Source organism: Oratosquilla oratoria, chromosome 23, assembly GCF_046742065.1.
Source record: "Oratosquilla oratoria isolate Oo_2021 chromosome 23, ASM4674206v1, whole genome shotgun sequence".
Lineage (NCBI taxonomy): Eukaryota > Metazoa > Arthropoda > Malacostraca > Stomatopoda > Squillidae > Oratosquilla > Oratosquilla oratoria.
The window spans coordinates 59,907,199-59,932,303 of record NC_134799.1 but is presented as its reverse complement, the minus strand read 5'-3'; the positions used below and the strand labels follow the sequence as shown (position 1 = coordinate 59,932,303).

The window sequence follows — 25,105 nt, the reverse complement described above, 5'->3', positions numbered from 1 at the left end:
CCTACATAATACACAACAATGACAAATTACACGACGACGAAAACAAAGAAAACGCACTCAGAAAAATTTGGCAAAACATATTCAAAATAACACCAGAAGAAAACGCACAATTTGACACAAACCACGAAACAAAAATACTCGCTCACATAACACAACACCTCCAACACACATACGCAAACATTGACTTATATAGACTGGACACCGACAACTACATTGCACGACCCATACAACTTGAAGACATAAAAAGCATTAAAAAAAAAAAACTGGGCAATCGGGCATTACAAAAACAAAAAAACAAAAAACAAAAAAAACATAACACTACAGTTACTCACAGACATATTCAACGAAACACTCAGCCTAGGATAGTTCCCACAACGCTTCAAAAACTCAGTGAATACATTCATACCAAAACAAGGCAAAGACAACACACAAATCCAAAACTACGGACCCATATCACTACTAGAAACACCAGGCAAAATATACGAAAGACTAAAAACAGACAAATGACACATCTACACGACCATGACATGACTAACCCAAACCAATACGGCAGAGGAACACACACAGCATTCGCCACCTTATACGAAACAATCGCAGACACCCAAAGACACAAGCAAGTATGCAACATAATATCACGAGACATATCAAAGGCCTTCGACAAAGCATGGCACGAAGGCCACTAATACAAAATATTACAAACACATCTTCCACACACCATCACAAAAAAGAGAGAAAAAGAAAGAAAAAGAATATATATATATATATATACATATATATATATATATATATATATATATATATATATATATATATATATATAAAATGTAGCTCCCTAGACCTGTGGTTCCCAAACTGGGGTCCCTGAGAAGGTCCTAGGGGGTCCGCGACACAATGGAAAAAAATTAACTCCAGAAAAAACTATATAATTATAAAAATATACAACACTGATTCTCTGTCATTATAGTGTCGGTGATATCGATATTTTGTTGTGCAATCAGCCAGCACTTCTCTATTACATTTTTATATCTGTCATAATATTTCATTTGTTTCTTTTTAATTACTATTTATATTCATTCAAGCTTTATTCTATGCTTACAGAAAGTGTGAACTGAAGATGGAAAAGTTTTTAAAACGAAAATCGACTGATGAGCTTTCCACTGCTACTTCATCAAGACCAAGTGAAGGAAGTAGTTTGGGTACAAAGGAGAGAAAATCAAAACTGAGAAAGTATAATTCCTCATATATTGCATATGGGTTTACCTTTGTGGTAAAAAACGATGGAGTGGAGTACCCGAAGTGTGTTATCTGTCAAGAGATACTCTCCAATGAAGGGATGAAACCATTGAAACTACAAAGACATTTACAACAAAAACATCCAACTGAGGCCACAAAATCCATTGGTTTCTTCAAACGACAAGAGGTCATGAGTAGCTAGCCAAGCAAATACATTCAAACAGAGATTCACACTTCCAGACAGAGCACTGAAAGCATCATTCTTAGCTTCTTTTCATATTGCTCGTGGCAAAAAAACACACACAATCGGAGAAAACTTCTTGTTACCAGCAATCAGGGACATTATTCAGGAGTTATTTGGAAACGATGCTGTCAACCAGGTTGATGTGGTACCTCTATCAAACAATACTGTGAGCAGAAGAATAGATGATATGGCCGAGGACGTCACTGTACAACTTTTGGAGCAAGTGAAAAACAGTGAGTACTTTGCACTGCAATTGGACGAGAGCACAGATGTCGCAAACAAAGCACAGCTGCTTGTGTATATCAGATTTATCAGTGAGGGGAAATTTGTTGAGGAGATACTATTCTGCAAAGCCATGACGGGTAGAACTACTGGGAAGGATATTTTTCAGATTTTGGATGAATACATGGAACAGAATTCCATTGACTGGTTTCGCTGTGTTGGTGTGTGTACTGATGGAGCCGCCGCTATGACAGGTAAACGTAGTGGAGTCATTGCTTTCATAAAAGAAAGGGCCCCAAATGTCGTCAGCACACACTGCATGCTCCACCGCGAGGCACTTGTTGCAAAACGCATTGATGATGAACTGTATCAGGTTCTGCAGATTGTTGTGAAAACAGTGAATTATGTAAAAGCACATCCTATGAAAGCTAGACTTTTTGAAGCCCTTTGTCACGAAATGGATGCTGATTTTCATGGCTTGCTGCTCCACTCTGAAGTGCGATGGTTATCGCGTGGGGTAGTTTTGAATCGTGTATTTGCACTGCGGAGAGAGTTAGCTGTTTTTCTCTCAACACATAAATCAGAGCTTTGCATCTATTTTGAGGACAAGTCATGGATGCTAAAGCTAGCATATCTATCAGACATATTCCAACATCTAAATGTACTAAACAAGAGCATGCAAGGCCTTGAATTATGCATTTTGAATGTGCAGGACAAAGTACGTGCATTCATGCAAAAGCTTTCATTATGGGAAAGCAAATGCCAGGAAGGAGTCACTGAAATGTTCCCATTTTATCACCAAGAATGTATGACATCAAGTGAAGACATCACCGCCATCATTGTGTCCCATCTATCTTATCTGCAAGGCTACTTCAGGGAGTATTACCCTGAACTGGAAAATTCCCACATGGACTGGATTAGAAACCCTTTCGCAGCCGGGGTAAGTGCACATCTTGATATGAAGTCGCAAGAGGAACTCATTGAAATATCAAATGATGGGGGTATGAAAATAAAGTTCTCTGCCCTTCCATTGCCAGAGTTCTGGATCTACTCAAGAACTGAATATCATGCTCTGGCTGAGAAGGCTCTGAAATACATTTTGCCATTCGCCACAACCTACTTATGTGAAAAAGGATTTTCCACATTGACAATACTCAAAACCAAGCACAGAGCACGCCTACAGGTGGACAACGACATGCGTTTGGCACTAACATCAAGCCCCGCATTGATCAACTGTGTAGGAGCCATCAAGCCCATCCATCCCACTAAACTGATAGCTTTTGTGTTTAATTCTGCATTTTTTTATTATTATTATTTTTTTTTTTTTATCTGTGGTGTCAGTACATACTGTAATTATCTGTCTATTGTGGCTGTTTCTACCAATTTTACTTTGTATTGAATTTCAAACAATAATTTTTTTTATATATTTTAAATGCTTATCTTTATACTTTCTTTGTGTAGGAATATGCAAATAGTAAATTGACTGCATTATAATCATGTAATGGGTATCTTGGTATGGTAATAATAACTTTTGATTGGCTGGGGGTCCTCGGATGGGATATAAATATCTGGGGGGTCCTTGGAATGGAAAAGTTTGGGAATCTATGCTCTAGACAACAGAACGGCGAAAATAGAAACAAACCACCACATCGGACCAGCCTTTCCACTCCAAAGCTGAGTTCCACAAGGAAGCGTACTATCGCCAACACTCTTTAACTTATACACGGCAGACATCCCACCACCATCACACGGAAGCTACATCATACAATGCGTAGACGACATCATACAAGCCATCACATACCCAAACACTACAGGAAAATTAATGCTTGCCAGAACAACAGAACACGAAATCAACAAAACCAACACATACAAAAAACAAGGGAAAATATTCACAAACACAAACTCCAACTCCTAGCCATATCAGTACGACAGCCAATAAGAATGAACAACAACATAATAACATACAACAAACACATATCCTAGGCCTCACCATAAAATCACAAGGAATACAATAACACTTCAAAAACAGAGTACAAATAACAAACAACACACTCAACAGACTACGACGCTTCCGAGGACTGACCACATAAACACAAATACAAATAATGGGACCTTTCTCAGTCAGGCTTGTAGATTCCTATTAGCGCTAGAATTTTCAATTGTCTCGGATTTCACGAGGCAAAGGGGTGACTTAGCTAATTTGGAAACCGATATTTAAAAAATTATACGACATAAATTGCTGCATAAATGTATTTAAAATTAAAACCATGACTCTTAATGTTATGATTTTTACTTACTGGTGTGTGATAAGGCTTTGTTAATTTAATTATAAGGTAAAACTAAAAATAGGTTTCACCTCCTCTGTCACCACTGTCACCACCACTATCGGTCCTCGACCGTTTACACTTCTATTAGTCTCGTAATTCCACTCACAAGGCCCCTAGCCTTCGTTACGCCCGTTCCAATAACTTTTCAAGTTCCTCTTATGCAGTAGGCCCCATGCCTGGTATTTCTCAAGTAATTCAGACCAGTCCTGAGGTTAAGGAAAGTTAATTAGTTCTTTTCTTTTCTTTCCACTACAATTACACTGTCTTGGTTACACTCAGGATCTCTCTCCCTCGTCTGCCCCCGAGATCCCTCTCCTATACGCCAAGCCACCTTCGTCTGACGTCACTAATTTTTCTAATCCAATCTCCTCTGACTTCTCAAATAAATGTCACTCCTTATGGGCGTGACTTTGAATTCATGCACCAATAATTTTTCCTCCTCTTCCACCTTTTCTCCAATCCGGAAAGCCGTTACAATGTCACAAGCAATATCGTTTACCTCAGCATTTGTCAAACGAAAATAACTTGCGCTCACAGAGTGTTTTGATTACATCAGCGATTATTACAACAGTCACCTCCCGTCGGCCGTGTTTATACAGACAGAACGGCGCCTCAAATCTTGTTTATAAAAACAGTTGATGCCGAGCCAACGCGAGTCTGACTCGCTGACTCAGCATTTCAATACCCTAGTGTTTCCTAACCTTATTAGCATTCGTACCTCTATCTACCGGCCTCTTACATAGGTAATTATTTTTACTGAAGTAAGTATGAGCAGTAAAAATAAGAGGATGTTGATTTCGGTTTGTGCATTTTATCTGAGAGTGTTGAAAAATAATGGATATCACTGTCACGTCCTGTATATGGAGATGATCAGTGAGATAAAAAATAACAACAGTGGTGGCGGACGTACGAAGTTAACGACGTTTGTGTAAAGAATAGCCTCTTAGATCTGCTGGGAGCTATTTTCAAACAAATATGACTAATTTTACGTGTGCCGTGGCAGACTGCACGTCAGCTTCAAGAAAAAGTAAGCGAAAGACAAATGTTAATCGTACCGAAAAAATTAAGTCTTCGATGCAAAATTATATTTTCGATACATTACATGGATTTGCCTATTGCTTGGTGCATTCAAATGAAAGTATATATCAGTATACATCCATTGAAGTCGGTAGAAAATGACAAATTGCTTGGCTTGATACAATTATAGGCTGTTCTACGAATATCATCTGTAATTATAAATAGAGGCTCAAACAATTCTATATGCCGTTTGCAATCATGAAATTAATTGACTTAAGTTTCAGACACAATAATGTACAACGATACACCTCTGTAAACTTATAAAACTTGCCCAAAAAAGTATTTATTTTCCGGCAAGAATTACCAAATCTTGCGGTGTCTGGTATCAAATCGCTCACTGCGAAAGGTCCCATTATAGACAACACAAAACTTTTAAATTAACTTTCATGGCACATGGCCCACTTCTAAGTCCCACATGTTCCCACCATATGTATGTAGATATATGCAACAGTAATCACATAAAACACGTGAATAAAGATATTTTTGCTTGAAACCACGAGGAAATCAAAGATCGGAATACTAGTATTCCGATCTTTGATTTCCTCGAAGTTTCAAGCAAAAATGTAGATATATGTTAAATATATGTTAAATATAATATGCATATGAAGGAAGCACGCGTGATAAATTCAAATACTACACTATATACAAAAAAGAAAAGAAAATAAAGAGATATTAATCAAAACTCCATAGGGGAAAGCGGAAACGTGCTTACTTCCTTCATACCAAAACCATAAAATATAATTAGCTATCTAGGACAATAACTGAATAAGAGTAGAGGCAGGATGTCCTACTCAAACACAGCAACTAACAACAACGCAAATGGGTCCGCCCCACACTATTACCCTAACACTTCCTTCACTTCCAAAACTTTACCCTCACCTGTCATCCCACCCTCACTTCCACCCTCCCCTTGTCACTACCCTATAGTCATTATTTATTGTTATTAGTCATTACTTATTGTTATTTATTTCTGGCGAAAGTAAGTTTACAAAAACAAAAGTAAAATTAAAAATTGAACCAGGACTTTAAAGTGCATTGGCGGCATGAACACAATCCTGGGATCAACCAGGGGCTCTCACGCGATGTTCCAGGTCCCAACTACAAATTCTGTTCGTTGCTCCCAGTTCTTCCTATTGTTGGCTCTGCTGTCCCAAAGGCAAAGGAAGCAAGGGAATTTGATAAAGACACCCTGGAGACCAAACAGGAAACCTAACATCTCAAAGTCTCCAATGATTTCAAAGTTGTACTGGTTGTGTTGCAGAGCTTCCAAGAGGACTTTTACACTGAGGTAGTTTTCCTTCAAGCAGACTGAATGGGCTCGAGGCAGCGTCAGGAACTTCTTTCCATTGTGGAGGAGGACAGCCTTCAAACTTGTGGTAGAGCTGTCTATGAAAAGCCGCCACTCCTTGGGCACAAACGGCACCCCAATAACGTCAAACAATCCAGGCGTATCATGACAGAAGCAGAGTCCATCCCTAAGAGTGTAAAAACCTGAGAAAGGTTCGTGCCGACTTCTCTGACTTGTCACCTGCACCTCCTCCTTGACCAAGTTCCACTGATTCATCCTGGAGATGAATAGCTCTGCATTGAACTCGGTCAGGCCCATATCCCTGACCAAATCAATTACTTCTTTTTTTATTTGGGAAGTGACAATCTTTCTCTGGTACCTCAGACAGGTAAGCCAAGTCCTCAGCATCCATCTCCTCCTCTTCCTCAATATACTTGTCTTGGACTTCACCTGGAGCACTGGCACGGGATATTTGGAGCAGTGAGAAATTGGAACAATTGATGATGGGAGATCTGGGTAATGCACAGCGGCAGCATTCTTTCCTTTCCGCCGCTGGCTAACATCCACCGTGAATAAAACAAACAGTTTCTGGAGTGATCTGTTGGCTCTAGCCAGATCTGTGGATTGGGGAATTTCAGATACCTTTTCTCACCTCGCAGCAGCCACCCTTCCAGCGTCTTCTTACAGTGTTCACAACGGTATTGAGGGGGCCCTGGGCTTGTCCTGGCCCCCCACGGGCATCCCGAAGTATTTCTGGTAGGTTTCACAAACCTTCATCGACGTTTCTTAAGAGAATTTTTTGCCTCTCTTCTTTACATACTCGCCACATATATAACAGAAGATGTCAGAGGGTGCCGGGAGCCCCTTAAAGCCATTTGAAAATATAGAAATATATGCAATCAGAAAATATGGGTTTTATAGGTCTTATAAATTATAAACATGTTAATAAACATGCACGTATAAAATAATTAGGGTAATTCAGGCTATAGTTATTAAATTTTGAAAAAATATAGCACCAAATTGCACCCATTGCACTCGAAAATATGACATAAATTACTTTTACTGCAATTCTAAAATTGTATTAGGTTGAATGCTAGTGGCTAGCCTTGACTTTTTACAAACCCAAACTTATAACTGTTTAATAGCATTTTTTAAGCTAACATAAGACATCATTACAAGCCAGGAACAGAGATTGTTTTCACACGATCTTATCATCGGTTGTGTATTCATATCAACCCGGTAAGCCCGAACGGACATATTTAAATATTTCGTTATTTTCAACGCCAAATCATTTTACTCAGGTTGAGAAGAACCTTATGTTTTAAGGCGGTTAAGTCCGGGATCGTTTTCCTAACTGAATAAAATCGTACGAGTGTGATGTCGGTAGAGCGTGGGAAGGAAATGGGAGGAGGGGTTGGTCAATAGCGAGATGCCAGTACGCAGCTGTAAATAGAGCGGATGGCTTATGCAACCTAAAGCACTTCATTGTCTCGAAGCTGCGGGAGGGCCGTCTGGCCCCGCCCCCGACCCCATCCCTCTTTCTGATTTCTGCAAGACTTTTGAGGATTTCCATTTCGGAGGAAAAAATTCTCTCTCTCTCTCTCTCTCTCTCTCTCTCTCTCTCTCTCTCTCTCTCTCTCTCTCTCTCTCTCTCTCTCTCTCTCTCTCTCTCTCTCTCTCTCTCCTCTCTCTCTCTCTCTCTCTCTCTCTCTCTCTCTCTCTCTCTCTCTCTCTCTCTCTCTCTCTCTGTCTCTCTCTCTCTCTCTCTCTCTCTCTCTCTCTCTCTCTCTCTCTCTCTCTCTCTCTCTCTCTCTCTCTCTCTCTCTCTCTCTCTCTCTCTCTCTCTCTCTCTCTCTCTCTCTCTCTCTCTCTCTCTCTCTCTCTCTCTCTCTCTCTCTGTCTCTCTCTCTCTCTCTCTCTCTCTCTCTCTCTCTCTCTCTCTCTCTCTCTCTCTCTCTCTCTCTCTCTCTCTCTCTCTCTCTCTCTCTCTCTCTCTCTCTCTCTCTCTCTCTCTCTCTCTCTGGGAGATTATTAAGTCTTATTAAGCAGTGGCAGGTTATTAATAAATGGGTTTAGACTTAGGGGGAGGGGAGGTTATCTGACTGGCAATGGTTTGGGTCAATTTCAACGATTCATCCTCCACTTTTTCGCACGAGGACTAACAATTGACCAAAACTCTCTTCCTCTTCCTCCTCCTACAACTACTATTAACCGGTGGCATAGAAAAGGACACGTATCAATTTTACATCAAAGATATTTCTACAACGTTTTTTCCCAGAGAGATCTATAACTGTGTGGCTTCGGTAAAACTCGAACTAGGCAACAGTTATGACTTTTGAGTGCTCCTCTACTGAAATTGATAGCGGGATATTTTTAATTTGAATGTCTGGTTATCATCAACCAATTATGTAAATCAGTGAACACTACATCATTATCACAGTTGTTAATTTTTTCTTTTTAATTTGTTTCAATTTTCCTCTCTAGAGTTCTGATTTTAGGAGGATAAGTAAAGATGACCTGTCCGAAATTTTCCATTTCAATTAAACACAAAATTGACGTTTCGATTACAAAGAGTCATTCCCAGAATAATAAATTACAAAGTAATAAGCACAATCGGACTGACACAAAACTATTCCATATGACAGAATGAATGGACTATGTGATGATGATGATATGGTTTAACGGGAGGCTAGGACGGTGCCCCTCACAGATGGCTTTGTAGCGTGGAATTTAATGAACCATGCCCTTGGTTCAACTTCGCTGGTGGCAGGATTCGAACCGCCCTCCCCTCGACCTTCGCCACAAGTAACGACGCCCTAACCCGCTCAGCCAGCGAGCCAGCGCGTTTCTCAACTTCCTACTTAGGAAAGACCACCCGCTTTCGCGGGATCGGTAGTTGTAGAAGGGAAAGATAGTGTATGAAAGCTATTGCCACCGGGCGACTTTTAGGAATATTTATTGCGTGATATCGTGGCTCAGGAGGGATGGACAGGTGACTTGGAATTTGAGGCTGACAACAATATCTGTTGGAATATTTATTTAACAATAACCTCAACCGACAAAATTAGGAAAGGAGTAGAAGGCTTAGTCGTAGGGGCAGACAGAATGTTGGAATTTTTTTTAGTGGTAGGTAAACTGAAATGAGAAGATGCAGTGGGAAAGAAAGTTAGAAATTAAATTAATTTCAGTATGAGAAAAATCTTTACGTAGATGTTTGTACACGTAGTCGTGTTTTTGTTTGCGATATGCTTTTGTGTGTACACTACGCATGGAGGGTTGTTGCCTCTACACGGGTGTGCATTCAACGGGGTATATTAAAGGCGAGTCATATCCTTGTACCGGCCGACGAAACAGACTTCCTGAAGTAGCGGAGGGGAACAGGTTGAGATATGAATATATAAAATATGCATATAAATATCTATACAAATATAAATAAAAGTAAAAATATAATCAACGAAGACTGAACCCGGCCAGCCATAGCACGTCTATTGAGAATCTGCTACCTTTCCTCACGCTTGCCGCTGGATACAGACGGACTCATGCCTGTGGTACTTAGTCATACAGAACCCAGCACTTCGCGGCAAGTCTAGTCACAACCAGACAAAGCCGGAAAAAGGATACGTTGTAAATACGCGTGGCTATACACGATTTTTCATGTACACCACCCGAAGGAGACTGGTCTGTAATTAGTTGGGTCTTCCTTGTCTCTTCCCTTGAATATTGGTACAATATTGGCATTTTCCAGTCCTTTGGTATTTTTCCTTCTTTGAATGAGTATCTTATTATGCTGTATATTTTGTCCATTAATTCTTCTTTGCATTCTTTTAGTATCCAGTTTGCAATTCCGTCTAAGTTGTGTGATTTCCTAAAGTCAAGGTTCGTTAATTGCTCCATTATTTCTTTTTGTGTTATTATTATTTCCCGCATGGGGGAAATCGCACTTTGCTTCCTTCGTCCCAATACTGTACTTTTTCTCTAGAGAAAACCGACTTGAAGTGATTGTTCATAACTTTGGCCATTTCTAGATCTTCTGTGTATTCTATATTTCCTTGGCGCAGTTTCACTGTTTCCTGTTTGTTTTTAAGTTTACTTTTCACATATCTATAGAATAGTTTGGGTTGATCCTTGCTTTTTTCTGTGTGTGTGTGTGTGTGTGTGTGTGTGTGTGTGTGTGTGTGTGTGTGTGTGTGTGTATGTGTGTGTGTGCGCGCGTGTGTGCAAATTGTTATTTGTTTATACACACACATACACATATATACTGTATATATATATATATATATATATATACATACATACATGTGTATGTGTGTGTTCTGAGTTTCAACATCATGCCTTACATTATAATTTTGGTCTTTATTGACAACTTGCTCTATATTGACACTTGGTCCTTCAGCTGAGTCTGCTCCGAGACCTCAGCTAGTGAACTCGTTTGCTGCCGAGACACCAGCTAGCGAATACCTCTTGTTAAGTTTATTACTTCCTATGAAGCTTATATCTTCGAACAGGGACAAGTGATTGTGTTGTGTTTTTGCAATTGTATACGTATAGCGTTATACAGTTACAGGTATAAGATAAAGTGTAGTGTTCTAGTAATTTAGAATCAAAACAGTAGTCTGTTACTGTACTGCAAAGGTAGGAGTAATAATATAAGGTAATGATATAAGAGACAGGCTTATAAAAATACAAGTGCTCTGGTGCACCTAATGACTATCAAAATTATATAATAATACAGAGATTTAAAAAGAAAAAAAAATGAAAACGAAAAACACGAAATGAATATGGCTGATAAATCCAAAGAGATTCCCAAAGAATTCTATAGTTACATGAGAGATAAAATGTTTGTTAGGAATCACATTGACCCACTATTATCTGCTGACGGTCAACTTGAATATTCAAATAAAGGAAAGTGGGATATTTTAAACAATTATTTTAGCTCAGTATTCGTAAACGAAACACCTCAAAATGAACTCCAAACTGAAACCTGTGAAAAGTCTAGTGTGAACTTACTACGGTAAATATAACAAAGGAAAAAATAAAAGGTGTATAGAAAAACACCAGGGCCTGACGTTTTAGCATCCAAGAATCTTAAAAGACATGAGAAATGAGATTGTTGTTCCATTAGAAATTATTTTCAAGAAATCCATCATATCCGGAGATGTCCCAAGAGAATGGAAGCTAGCTAACGTTGTTCCTATATTAAAAAGTGACAAATAGAAACCAAATAGCTACAGGTCTATAAACTTGATTTCGATCGTAGGAAAATAATGGAAATTATCATGAGATGCTATCGAACATTATTTAGAAAGTAACTGATAAATGATAGCCAGCATGGATTCAGACGGAAACGCTCTTGCGTGACTCACTCGAATTCTACAACACAGTCATCACGAATTATGACAAAAGAAACAATATAGATTTAATATATCTAAACGTTGCAAAAGCTTTTGATACCGTCCCCCCCACGAAAGCCTACTTACTAGATTAGCCTCACACGGAATAAGTGGGAGCCTGTTAAGTTGGTCTAGAAATTGGTTGAACAATCGAAAACAGAGTTGTTCTTAAATGGTAAAACTTCTAGATGGAATTTTTTTTTACGAGTGGACTTCCTCAGGGTTCCGTTCTTGGGCCACTTCTATTCATAGTATTAATAAATGATATAGACCACGGACTGAAATCTATTACCTCCAAATTTGCTGATGATACAAAACTGTGCGGAATGACAAACGATCACTTAAACCAATTAGGTAATAAATAAGATTTAAATAAACTACAGCAATGGTCTGAAAAGTGGCTAGTAAAATTTAACATAAGTAAATGCAAGGTTATGCACATGCACTAGGTAAAAATAACAGTAAGTACGATTACAAGTTATTTGGAAATTCATTAACAAAAGTGGATAGTGAAAAAGATATCGGCGTAAGTATCAGTAACGACCTCAAATCATCTAAGCAGTGTGTTCCAGCCTCTAAGAAAGCAAATAGTATTCTAGGACTGATTCCGCAATCTTTTGACTTCAAAAGTCCATCTCTCATTAACAAGCTATATAGATCGTTAGTTCGTCCACATTTAGAATATGCTGTTTCCGTATGATCATCGAATCTATTTAAAGACATTGATAGATTGGAAAAAGTACAACGGCGAGCCACAAAACTGATTCCAAATATAAAAAATAAACCATACGAAAATCGACTAAAACATATGAATCCGTTTTCCCTAAGAAAGCGTAGACTCAGAGGTGACTTGATACAGGTCTTTAAGATTCTAAAGGGAATTGACAACATCAAAAGTGACAACATTTTCACATTGAATGAGAATCCGACAAGAAATAATGGTCTTAAACTGTCAGGGAATAGGTTTAATTTGGAAGTGATTAGAAACAACTTCGCTAACCATGTAGTTAATGAATGGAATAAACTTCTTGCAGCGGCATTGCAATGTAGTTCAATTCGAAGCTTTAAGATTCATTTAGATAAACACCTAAGCAAGATGCTGTAATGCCTGCCATTTATTCTATATTATTTGTTTATTTGTTTGTTATTATTTGTCTGTTTGTTTATTATTATTTGCTTGATTATTATTTATTAATAGTTATCTGTCAATTTATCATTATTTACTATTTACCTGTTTGTTTATTATTTAACTACCAATTTGTATATTATTGTTTATATTATTATATATTTTTATTTGTTTGTTTTATTTATCATTATTATATATATTTTTCGCATCCGATCTAGTTATGGACTAAAAGGTCTCCTGTCGTCATGCTCCTTTGTAATATTTGTAATCCTTTGTGTGTGTGTGAAGAAATGAGCACAACTATAAATAAATAAAATGTAAATAAGAAATAATTGATCGTTAGATATACTTTGAAATTTGGAATTTTATATTTCATATATTCTCATGTTTTTATTTCAGCACGGCAGATCAATTTCTCTCAGCTTGACTTCAACGGTAATACTACTAATGAATAATCAAATATATAAAGATGACCCAGAAATAATAATTATTAGAAAGTAGGGTTAACTACTGAAAAGAGTTCTGAAAGATTAAATTTCTACAAGTAAGATAATTTTTGAATAATTAATCAGTTAATATATTTATTTGTTTGTTGTATTTATTGCCATTTTATCTTTTTAATCAAGCCACAGATCCGACTACCTGCGTCACATAAAACATAAGCTTGTGTTTCTGAAGGGACGACAGTATGTGGAGAGCATGTTCTAACAGAGTTCATGGGGATGGGGCAAAAGGGAATGGAACTTGAAACGCAAGAAAAGTCACAGAAAAATAAGGGAGGGAAAGGGGTGAGAGTGGACAGGCGAGCAGTCACGTTCGAACGGGAAGCGCGGGAATCGGAAGAGTTCTGTCAGTTGCGCAAGTGCAACTTTTGCCCGAGTCACCTTCTACTCGACCTTACCTACACCCCTCCCTTCCCGTTCTCGTTCAGACTGTTCGCGCCTACATTCTCTACTCTATGTCCCTTTAGTCCGTTTCCTCTTTACTTTTCACATTTTCCCTCGTTTTCAATAGTATATTCTCCTCCTAACCCACCTCAGCTGCCGATTGGCTTCTCTTTCCTCTCCACCTCTACTACCGTGTAGCCACGCCCTCCCTCCTCCACTTATCCTCCTCTCCCTACTTTATTATCCACCTCTCCTGCAACCGTCGCCCCCTCTCCCCTTCCGGTCACGTCAAGCGAGGTTTCTTAAAGGCTGGGTGAGGGGAGGTTCAACCAGTATAGCTTCCGACATCACCCGGTTGTGTTGCCGTTTTCTCCTGTCACTAGGTGCGACAAACGTGTTCTCTGCCACTAACGCGTGTAGGCGTGTCTAGCACAAGCTTCAAACCGTTTCTACCACAACTGACTCCATATTTCTGTCGCCTGATCTGTGTCAGCAGACATGGCAGGGAATGAAAAACCCACGCCTATTCGAGGTAACAGTTTGTTTCCAGTTTGCAGACGATTGTGTTTACTACATATTCTTGGTTCCACATGCTACGTGAGCCCGGCAGTTCGTTAACTCGAACGCTCAACTTTAAGCTAAGGGAAACTAGAGGGGTTACTCTTCTTTGTCCATTGGGTCATGAATGAAAGCTACATCTCCGAAAAAATCGTGGCATATAAGCCTTTGAAATTCAATGTCATCGTGTAAGTACAGAGTTCAGTCGTAACTGAGATGAGTTTAGTTTTGAATCTTGCTTTTTATTTTCAGACCTGCAACTGCAAAGTAGATGATGGTTTAATGCAAGCTATGTGCTCGGTTTAAAAAAAATCTACACATTTTTTTCCTATTGGAATTACTGACTACATCTTTTTCTGACAAAATTGTAGTGTGTTTATATAGACCCTAGATGGAAACAAATTTCAATGGTAACGGTGGTTGGTGCGAAAGTGTAAATGGATGACGAATACTCGGTAGATCCCCAGCTATATGCACTGCTACAGGACTTAAGTCTTAAGGGAAATGTCTCTTGAAATTCACAAGTTTTATTTTATAGTAAAGAAAATTATATTGCAATTCATCCTTTAAGTGGCGGCTGCTTCATTTCCAAATATATGAACGTTGAATGTTGAGTGCATGGTTTAGAAATATGAAATTTCGCGCGGGAAGTTGATGACTGGTATGTTCCTTTTTCTATTAGAGAAATTCCGTATATGTGTTTTAAATCAAGGAATGTATAATGTAGATAAGCATGTGAATGCTTCAACATCAGTACAAACAGGGAATAGTGGTGATTCAGTAGATCGAGTCATCTTGCACGTAGCCATTTCGACGTGTGCATTGCTTACAGTCTTGCTCAAGGAAAGACTATTTCATGCAGCTGAGGGGAGTGGGCGAATCTCAGACTTGTTCTACACAAGATCGATAGTGTGTCACCGTATTTAAGGGGCTATTTGCATTTATTTTTAATGAGATTCTTTCCTCGTATGCCGGATGGCGTCTTCGGTTGGGTAAAAGGGTGGGTGGGGAATTTTGTTCCCAGCGTGGAATTTTTTTTATTGATTTTTGCAAAAGAATGACTGTACGCTGCCGTGGCAGTAAGAGAATGTCAGTATGCAATGATCGGACTCCGTGCCCGTAGAAGTTTGTAAACAGCTGCTGTAGGTTGAATGTTGTTTATACTGTTAGTGGGTGTTGTAGTCATGTATAGCAAATAAGTATAGTATAAGTATAAGTATATATAGTATAAATATAAGTATATATACTTATAAGTATAAGTATATAGTATAAGTATAAGCAAATAAGTATAGCAAATGCTTTTGACTACTTTTTGTAGCTTTCGAAATTGTGCAAATTACTGGAACAATGTTACATTTGTTTTAAGCGATTAGAATAGTATGTGCTTGTGTATGTATGAAAATATGTGTAAAAAATTCAGTTGCCTGATTAACTATTATTTCCATGTAAATGTGTACTAAAATTTTGTTGAACGCGATATGTGCTGGCGCTCATGAACGCCCACGCCAATGCATAAAAAGGATAGGGTGGAAGGGCATTAAGTCAGAATGCCAGAGGGGATCAATAAGTGCATCAGCTGCAAGCATGGCGCCAAGTCGCTCCTGCAAAATGATACACGGTTGGAAGTAGGTCTGGTCTTGGCAGTTGAGGCAGAAGAGTTCCTGCCGAGACATGATAGCTGAGGCATTTTTTTTTTTTCGTATTTATTTATTTATTCATAGGTGAAGTTGAGATGTAAGGGAGGAGGGTTCTTAAGGAGAGGCGGGCGATGATCAGAGAGATTACCCGTCTGGAAAGAGGTTGTGTGAAGGGGTGATCGTGCCGACGGCTTTGTATGGGGCAGAGACATGGGATTTAAGAGAGGCAGGGAATAAAATAATTAATCTGTTTGACGTGAAACGTCTGAGAAGTATGGTGGGGGTTACAGATTACTAGGCTAGATAGAGTGAGAAACGAGGTGAGGAGGAGAGCGGGGGTGGAAAAGATGAGAGATGGGATGGTTTGATCACGTGGAAAGAATGAGTGTAGAAAAATTAATGAAAGACGTATAGAAGGGAGAGGTGGAAGGAGTAAACTTGAGGGTGACGACCGAAGATTAGACAGATGGATGGGATGAAGGGGGCATTAAGAAAGAGGGGAACGCCTGTTGAGCAAGTGGAGGAGAAGGCAGGAGATAGGAATGAGTGGAGAGTTGCTGTGTATAGATAATACTGTCATGCAAGGGAGGGGAGGGGTTAGGGGGTGCTTATGTGTAAATTATATTTTGACTCAGCCTGAAAGGATTTCACCTCCGTCTTCTCTTTTTCTGTATGGGCGGACGGAGAGGGAGGAGGTCGCCGATTAAATGAAGCGTCCTTGCTGTGGATGTACTGTGTCTTGCTACATTGCTTCTGAGCCAGGCAGTGGGCGAGATACAGGGATGACCCGTCATCCACGAGGAGCTAAGATGGGAGAGGGGAAAAGGTGGTGGGGGGGGAGTAGAATGGGTGTAGGCACGTGTTTTTGACTTGGCTAGGCTACCTCCCTCATAAGGGAGAAAAAGCTCTTGGTATATATAGTTGCTGCCGAAGAGGTTCACATGTTGCTGAATGAAGTAGCCAGGCGGGAGTTGGAATGTGAGAAATACCAACCGGTATGCAAGTTCTGGGTAAAGGATTTTTTTTAACATCTACATTATCGGAGTCTCACGTAAAAATATATGGATGAAATAGCCTGGCGGCATCCAAAATAAGACAATAGAATTAAAGCTGCCGTATCTTTTTTTGTAATAACTCATTGCTACCGAAGGAATGTCATAGAGATGAATAGAATAACCTGGCGGCAGGCGGAGTAAAGCTAAGAGATTCCCTCGATACCTTTGGGACCTTGAGAAGGAGCATGATTCACCAAGGTCTTGGATCACGTGTTGGACTCGTGTTCGACAGCTATTATCCTTCCGGTGAGAACTCAGAGTTCATATATGGCTCGATCTATATGCTTTACTCGCACGCACACACAAAACTCCTTCCATACTAGATGTGGAGTGCCACCTTACAGTGCAGCGTTGCTGAAATTTTTAGCGCCGAGGGAGGCTCGAACTCGGAAAGCTGAATTCGCGGTCGAGCTCGGTACCATCGTGTGTGGGGTGCGGGGTGGGGGGGGGCAGGGCAGTAAAACGCCCTCTACACTACTTACTACAGAGTACAGTTCTAACATAAGACAACCAATTTTCTTTTAGGTGTTTAGGAACGCATACCGATTTTGTGTGTGTGTGTGTGTGTGTGTGTGTGTGTGTGTGTGTGTGTGTGTGTGATGAAAATCTACCGAAAGTTCGGTCGGTAGTGCTGAACCATCTTGCAGAAAATATGGCATGCTGAAACCAGGTTTGTGGTCACTGTAAAGAAAAAGAAGATACACGAAATAGAATTTATAGTGATTGGGGGTTATTGTGTCTGACTAGTGATGATTGTCAAATTGTTGAGTTTGAAAAGGAATTTGTTGTGATAGTGTGACTATACTAGGCTTTCAGAACCAAGTCCTCATGTTTACGTCGATATAGGACTAGTGAGGTTCATTAATGAATTAGCATGCGCATCAAAGAAATGCCTTTTCCATAATTTATGTTTTCAAATTGATTTATTTTTCAGCGAACGAAATTATGAAAATAGAACTTATACAGTTTGGTTCCCTAACGAAATGTAGAAGAAGAAGAAAAAAAAAAAAAGCTTAAGGGCGGGTGGGAAGATGAGGGAAAATGGCGATGGGCTTTTACGTCATATCGTTTAGTTGTGCAAACAAGTTTCTCATTACCTTGATAATCCCAGGCTGTATTAGTTCCTCTCAGTGTAAAATCTCTCTCTCTCTCTACGAATGACACTCGTTTTTGTATATGCCCTGCTAAACCCACATCGTGATCGTAATTTTGTCCCCTCACTTTTCGCATTATTTTATCGTCTCCCTTTCCTTTTTTTATTTCAATAGACAGGGAAGTGAGTCGAACACGGGCAGTTGGAAATGTAGATGTTTTCGAGTTTTCCTATCGACAAACTAAAAACAAACAAATTGATATTGAACGGTAGTTAGTATGCTGAGGATTTAAGTTTCCGTCGACGTTAACTAACTTCACCAGAGATTTAACGGACGAAACCTTTCTACGCGTAACAATTACAACGGAAGCATGAAGCAAATGCAGTTTGAATAAGCACCATCCTTAATGGTTGTCGATCACGAGTCCAGCACTTGAACCAAGACCACGATGGACCTTTCTCTGTCACACACACATACATATATTTTATCAAATGGCCTTTCCCTTCCTATAAATGGGGAGGGGGCAATGTGACGCGAAAAGCTTGTAAGCGACCATTGCTGCCCATTTCTGAAGTTGAAAAACCGACTGTCGATAATGTAACGTTTGTGTATATGCTTTGCTTTGTTCATGGTTTCTTGTAAACTAAATGGTGCACTCGATTTTTTTTAGCTTAATCCTCTCCCATTACCATGTACCTGCACCATGTCTCGAGAGGATGTTTGTGGGCGTGATCACCTGTTACATCTTGGTCTCATGTGTTGGAATTATGAACAACAGTTATTACCCTGCCGGGTGAGAGCTGAGAATGTATATGCTCTATGTGTTTACCTGTGTGTACAGATGTCAAAATATATCTAAAACACCTAAAATGAACGTGTACGTGACGTACAACAGCATGCCGTATGGCAGACTTGTGCAACTAGCTACCGGTTTCACGTTCAATATGTTGGTTCAGATGCTATCGATCGCCATTTGACTGCTACAATGATTATATGTGAGCATAAAAAAATGTATATTTCCACATACTTCATTCTATATAATTTAGGAATATATTTATAGCTGAATGCATGGTGTTCTGTATAGGTGGATAATGAACATGAACGAACGTTTCCCGGGAAAACGAAGCATGCGCGATAGATTTTTGTGAGTCGATCTAAGGATTCGGACGTCGGGAGCGAAGTCGCCCAACGGTTGGCGGCAAACATGGCGAACAATTCCCTCAGCACATCTGGTCGTGGTATACGGCGATGGTTCCTACGACACAAGGGTGAGTTTCGTCTGCATGAAGCAGGATTGATAGCTGGAAAGACGTTATGTCGATTTGACCCATCAAATGGCAGCCCGTCGGCTGAAGAGTGTAGGTGGAGCCGTTGCCATATGTTGTGATGTTGAAAAGCCGAGATATTTGGAAACACCTGTTGTTTTAGAGCAGTGGCATCCTAAGATTTTGTAATGAAATAAGGATACATGTGAACATGCTTGGGAACCGGTCTCTGAAGGCGAGTAAAGTTAAATCCAATGACGGTAGATACCTGGTGATAGTAAACACATGCATGGGATCAGTTGATGTTCTTGTACGCGCGAAATTATTAGAGTATAGATACGGGTCGTAGAATGTCGTGGTAAAAACTGTGTCACGAGAGGAGGAAGTGAAAGGGTGTGGAGGGGGGGGGGAGAGGGAGGAGCGTAGGCAGTTGACAGCCAGGGTGACCTCCAGTTGCCCTTTACTTACCCTTCAATAACCTAGAGGAGGTGGATGGTATGTGTTGCATATCTATATATAATCATCCTTCTGCTTCGTGTGTTATTTATTTTCGTTTTATCTTATTCATGTTGTGTCTAGGAGTGCGTGTCATTTGCGCATTTGGTATCGTGTAAATGAAGTTTGAAAGATAGGGCCGTTGCCCTACAGAAATAGCTCTTCGTGTAACTTGGTCTCCCCCGCCACCGTAATTCTTTCCCCTCGTCTCGGCCTTTGACCTACTTTCCACCGACTATTATTTCCACCATATCTTGATGTTTGCATAATTATTTAATCCCTCACTTATTCCCTTTATCTGTGTCTCTCTGCAAGCACAAATCGGCATTAAGTTTAATGTGTGAGTTACCATATATGTGCAGTTAGTACTACGCGGAAGTGTATGAATATATGTGCACGTAAATGTTGCTGTGATATTGGGTTTCTGCATAAATACGTGAAATAGTAACTTAATTCGGCAACCGAGTCTAGTCTTGAGTAGTGGTGGGGGCTACACGGGAATTAACCCTCCAAAATAAAATCTTAATTGCCAAATAAAAATTGTGATAATAACGACATAGAAAATTAAAAATAAAACATATATAAGATAAATTTATTGATACATACCTTAGAGTTTATACTATCATACTTCATATATAATAAATTTTAGTTTGATACATCTTCATGCTGGGTGTTCGAGTAGAAATATACACTGAAGAGAAAATATTGAACTGATATAGCGCGTTCCCCCTCACCACTCACCCCCCCCCCCCACCGAAAGTTCCAGTGACGTCAGAACGTCGAGTAAGACATAGACATAGACATAGAAGGGTCCCGGAAGAGGCTATTAAGCCTGTGACTCCGGCTCTAAATGACTAAAACTTAGGTCATCTGGGGTCTAGTGGTCACTGTGGTTCTTAAAATCATGGCTATCTCCACGGACTACTGTTCCAATTTTGTCACGCTTACATTTATCATACAGGAGTAGGATCTTCACATCAAATCATTTCATGAATATGGGATGGTTAACTCTTTCGTCGTTAAATAAAATCGCCTGGCGGCATCAGTAACGAAAGGAAATGTGCCACTCGGTATGTAAATTATTTTTCCTCAGACAACAGTAATAGTTCACATTCTTCTTTTTCGTCAGACCATTTTATTTAGCTGATGGGGGAACCTCCCACTTTACGAATACCTTTTACAATGGCGTCCTTGTATTCTGGTCAGCAGCGGGCTTTCATTCATCTCGGGGGGACACCACCGTATTGATGGCGGGTGGTTCGTTTCGGGTAACGCCGGGTGATGTTATTCAACGTCACCCAATCGGCAATGACGTCACTGTTTGTAGTGACGTCAGTGTTTGTAATGACGTCATTGTTTGAAATGATGTCACTGTTCTGGTTGACTCCCAAGTGATAATGTTCGTCTAGGAAGGGTTGAGTAAATTCATGTCGTCATAAAACTTTATTCAGTATGCGAGAATACCTGAAGAGAAAGATAATATGACTTGCCTGGCGATTCTGTTCTGTTGCGGGAACTCCACATAGTGTAGAAAGGGTTGACTGTTTCCAAGCAATTTTATTCAGTTCTATTGGGTGCGCCAGATAGAACGCAACACTGCCAGGTTTAGACACGATAGCGTGTCGGTTCGGATTTCCTCGTGGTGTCTTCACACACACACACAGTTTCTATTAATCAGTTCCTCAATAAAAACATTTAAGTGCGTTGTTAGCCAGACTAAAGACCCAAACGTTTTATCGTTCTTGATTTTTAAACATTGTCAGAAAATGTGAATGGAATTATAATATACTATGGTCCTACAGGGTTAGAGATTTCCACCATGTTTTAGATTTGGGTCGAGTCGGTAGATAAGGAACGATTGTCTCCAAGGTTATCTGTCCATAGGATCTGATTAGGTCGGGTCAACTCGAGGTCACAATGAGTGGGTCGTAACGGAACGAATTGCTACGAATTCATGCGAGTCTGTTCCCCCTTGTAATAATAATAATAATATCGGAAACTTCTGTTCCACATTGAACAATGAGGAAAAAAAGGTCTTCCGCAATTTTGAACGATCAGCTACACAGATCGTCAGAACGTCAGCGGCTATTCAATTTAACAAGAATTGTATCAGAGAGAAAATTACTCCAAGAATAATAATAATTTTATTTGGCAAAGAATCAATATACATGAAGTGCAGATAATAACAAGAATACGTAGTTCGAAATAATAATTGCAATTGCCAAGGATAACAGAAAAGCATGTAAGCTTATTTCCATTGTGGTCCTCATTAGATTTTTTTTCTACACTAAGTTACACAGACAACATACGTAGGGGGTTAAGGGGACCAGAGACAGTTATGAGTAATACCAATCAGTACACATATGACACATAAACATTATTATGGTTTTGATAATATTACTAAAATGTTCGGAACACGTAGTGGGAGAGGGCACTTTTCCTTGGGTTCCCCGTAGCCTAATCAGCGAAGAGGCAACAACATCCCTCTATACAGAATCTACTCGTGGCGGCCGAATTTACCGGGTGAATATCCCTCACTCTAGCTGCCCATGCACACAGGGCAAAGGTGGCGACTTCGGCCGCAGCTGAGAGGCTCCTGACGTGAGCTGTTTCGTTCCCAAACCAACAAATTTACCGAGTTGGGAACCTCGGAGATGTCGTGCTGAGCATCCCCAGGTGTGTCGCGGGTCCGGCCAAAGCGCACTCGGCCATGCATTAGCCAGTCACACGTGCAACCGCACACTAACCCCCCCCCCCTCTCTCTCTCTCTCTCTCTCTCTCTCTCTCTCTCTCTCTCTCTCTCTCTCTCTCTCTCTCTCTCTCTCTCTGTGTGTGTGTGTGTGCCTCTCTCCTCCCTTCTTCCTTCATTCCCTTCTTCCTTTCTTCTCTCTCTCTCTCTCTCTCTCTCTCTTTTTCTGTGTGCCTCTTTCTCTCTATTCTTCATCTATTCCCTTCTTCCTTTCTTCTGTCTCTGTCTCTCTCCCTCCCTCTCTCTCTCTCTCTCTATCTCTATCTCTCTCTTTCTGTGTGCCTCTTTCTCTCTCCTCCCTTCTTCCTTCATTCCTTTCTTCTCTCTCTCTCTTTCTGTGTGCCTCTTTCTCTCTCCTCCCTTCTTCCTTTATTCCCTTCTTCCTTTTTTTTTCTCTCTCTCTCTGTCTTTCTCTCTCCTCCCTTCTTCCTTCATTCCCTTCTTCCTTTCTTCTCTCTCTCTCTCTCTCTCTCTCTTTCTGTGTGTCTCTTTCTCTCTCCTCCCTTCTTCCTTCATTCCCTTCTTCCTTTCTTCTCTCTCTCTGTCTAGCTCTCGCTCCCTCTCCCCCTCTCTCTCTCTTTCTCTCTTTCTCTTTCTGTGAGCCTCTTTCTCTCTCCTCCCTTCTTCCTTCATTCCCTTCTTCCTTTCTTCTCTCTCTCTCTCTCTCTCTCTCTCTCCCTCTCTCCCGGTATGGAGTACTGACTGCAGGTCAAATGTTGTAGTGACTTGAGTGACATTTGTATTGACCAGATTCACACAACATTCCTTCATGGCAGGAGACTCATCTCCATAAAGAAGGATCTCCTTTGTGACTTTATTATTATCCCACTGTTCTGCTCCCCTCATGAATATCTCCTACACCGCTTCTATTATTCCACCTCCTCGGTGTGATATGGCCTGAAGGACAGAAGCGCTGGATATCGACGAGAAAATGCTCCCACTTTTCTCAATGCTTGGGTACATAAAACTTAGTTCCTGGGTGAGAGGTGGGTGGGGGCATACGGACCATGTCAAAACGTGTATTTTTAGAAAGCGACAAGCAGATGTTTAGTCAGAGTTGGCAGAAGGGTATGTACGTACGAAGAGAGATGAGGAGGAACTGGTCGCGGGCGCGCGCATACAAATACACACGCATACACGGAAGTGCTCAGCGCATGCGCGGACACAAGCTTTCGCCTACGGATTTCGCCTAACAAATTCGCCATTCGATATTGATTTCGCTTTGTCAACCAATTCCACTCCGCTTCTATATAAAACTGTATAGTTAATGACACCCAGATTTTGAATTTCGTTCAATTGATTTCTAACTTTTGGTAATTACGTATAATTAGGACATTTCTAGATATAATTCCCCTCTTATCGCTAAAGTGATTTTATGTAAACAAAACTGTATTAATGCAAATAAAGGTGTATTTGTATTGTTTCGATCCATTGTGGGCCATGCTTAAATGTCTTCATTTGTGCTCCCAGGACATTATTGGTTTAGAACAAGTTAGAAACTATACTGAAATAAAAGGAAGAGGAACAGGAGGGGAGTTGGGATTTTATTTAATTTTTTTCTTAATCTTGCCACATCTGATTTCTGTTAATGGGTGCATCTTGGTGTGTTAAGTTTAATGATTGATTAGTTGGCATGGGCTGCGATCAATTGACGCTTTTATCCTTCTGGACAATTTCGCGCTACAAGAACACGCGCATGTGTATACAGTATATCAGAAGAGAACGGACGTACGCACACACACACACACAAACACACTTACACACACACATCCATACGACTCGGTGGCGCGGTTGGTAGAGTCCCAAACTGTCACTACGGCGGTCTGGGTTCGAACCTTCCCAGGGCTGAAAATGATTTCAGTATCGCTGCGCTTCGAGTCGTTACTCCAACCTCATGGGCGGGGAGTTGGCTGTGTGTGTGCGTGTAAAGTCAAAGCATTACCCATAGATCGGTCATACGAGCTCTGAGCTCCCTTCCGGGAGGGAAATAGCTGTCGATCACGAGTCCAACACGTGATCCAAAGACCAAGGTGAATCACACACACACAATTTGGTAGTGTTGTGGTTAGTGTTGATGGCTGCCACGATAGAGCTCCGCGCTGGGGGTAAAAACATCGGAGTATTGCAAGCTGTTACTGTTTCCCCTGAACAAGAGGATAAGAGTGTGCTGTGTGTGTGGTCACAACATGATCCACAGATCGGACTATACGAACTCTCATTTGGGAGGATAATAGATGTTGATTACGGGGCCAGCACACACACACACACACAATAGACAGTTGGAACAAGTTAGATGAGAAAGTGGTGTGTGCAAAAACAGTACATGAATTTTTAAAAAATAGTTTAGATAAAATGAGATATGAAGACGGGACACCACGAGCATAGCTCCCCTTCCCGTAAAATACACACATACATACACACACACACATATATATATATATATATATGTACATATATA

The 25,105-nt window shown here is 40.3% G+C and overlaps 2 protein-coding genes across 4 annotated transcripts in view; both read left to right on the top strand.

Annotated features, from left to right (window-relative positions):
- The first annotated feature begins 503 nt into the window (after positions 1-503).
- LOC143037832 (zinc finger BED domain-containing protein 5-like) lies at positions 504-6,415 on the top strand. Its single transcript, XM_076206392.1, has 4 exons — positions 504-613; positions 1,099-1,420; positions 1,614-2,981; positions 6,365-6,415. Exons 1-4 carry the CDS (start codon positions 504-506, stop codon positions 6,413-6,415), a joined length of 1,851 nt encoding a protein of 616 aa, XP_076062507.1.
- A 7,710-nt stretch (positions 6,416-14,125) lies between these two features.
- The window catches only part of LOC143038134 (sialin-like), a 138,379-nt gene continuing 127,399 nt past the window's right edge, over positions 14,126-25,105 (top strand). For 2 of the 3 annotated variants that reach the window (XM_076207139.1, XM_076207138.1), the window contains exon 1: positions 14,126-14,326. In XM_076207139.1, coding sequence (XP_076063254.1) covers positions 14,293-14,326 — 34 coding nt within the window. In that variant the 5' untranslated portion in view covers positions 14,126-14,292. Of the gene's footprint in view, positions 14,327-19,304; positions 19,407-25,105 lie in introns of those variants that run through there. The other variant, XM_076207137.1, reaches the window with a different exon arrangement.

What these genes read in the sequence shown, in the direction of transcription:
- LOC143037832 (XM_076206392.1), top strand. Translation starts at nt 504, where the DNA reads ATGACACATCTACACGACCATGACATGACTAACCCAAACCAATACGGC. An exon ending in GTTTCTTCAAACGACAAGAG is followed by an intron (nt 1,421 to 1,613) that starts GTCATGAGTAGC and finishes GCTGTCAACCAG; the next exon opens with GTTGATGTGGTACCTCTATC. An exon ending in CCACTAAACTGATAGCTTTT is followed by an intron (nt 2,982 to 6,364) that starts GTGTTTAATTCT and finishes GTTGTGTTGCAG; the next exon opens with AGCTTCCAAGAGGACTTTTA.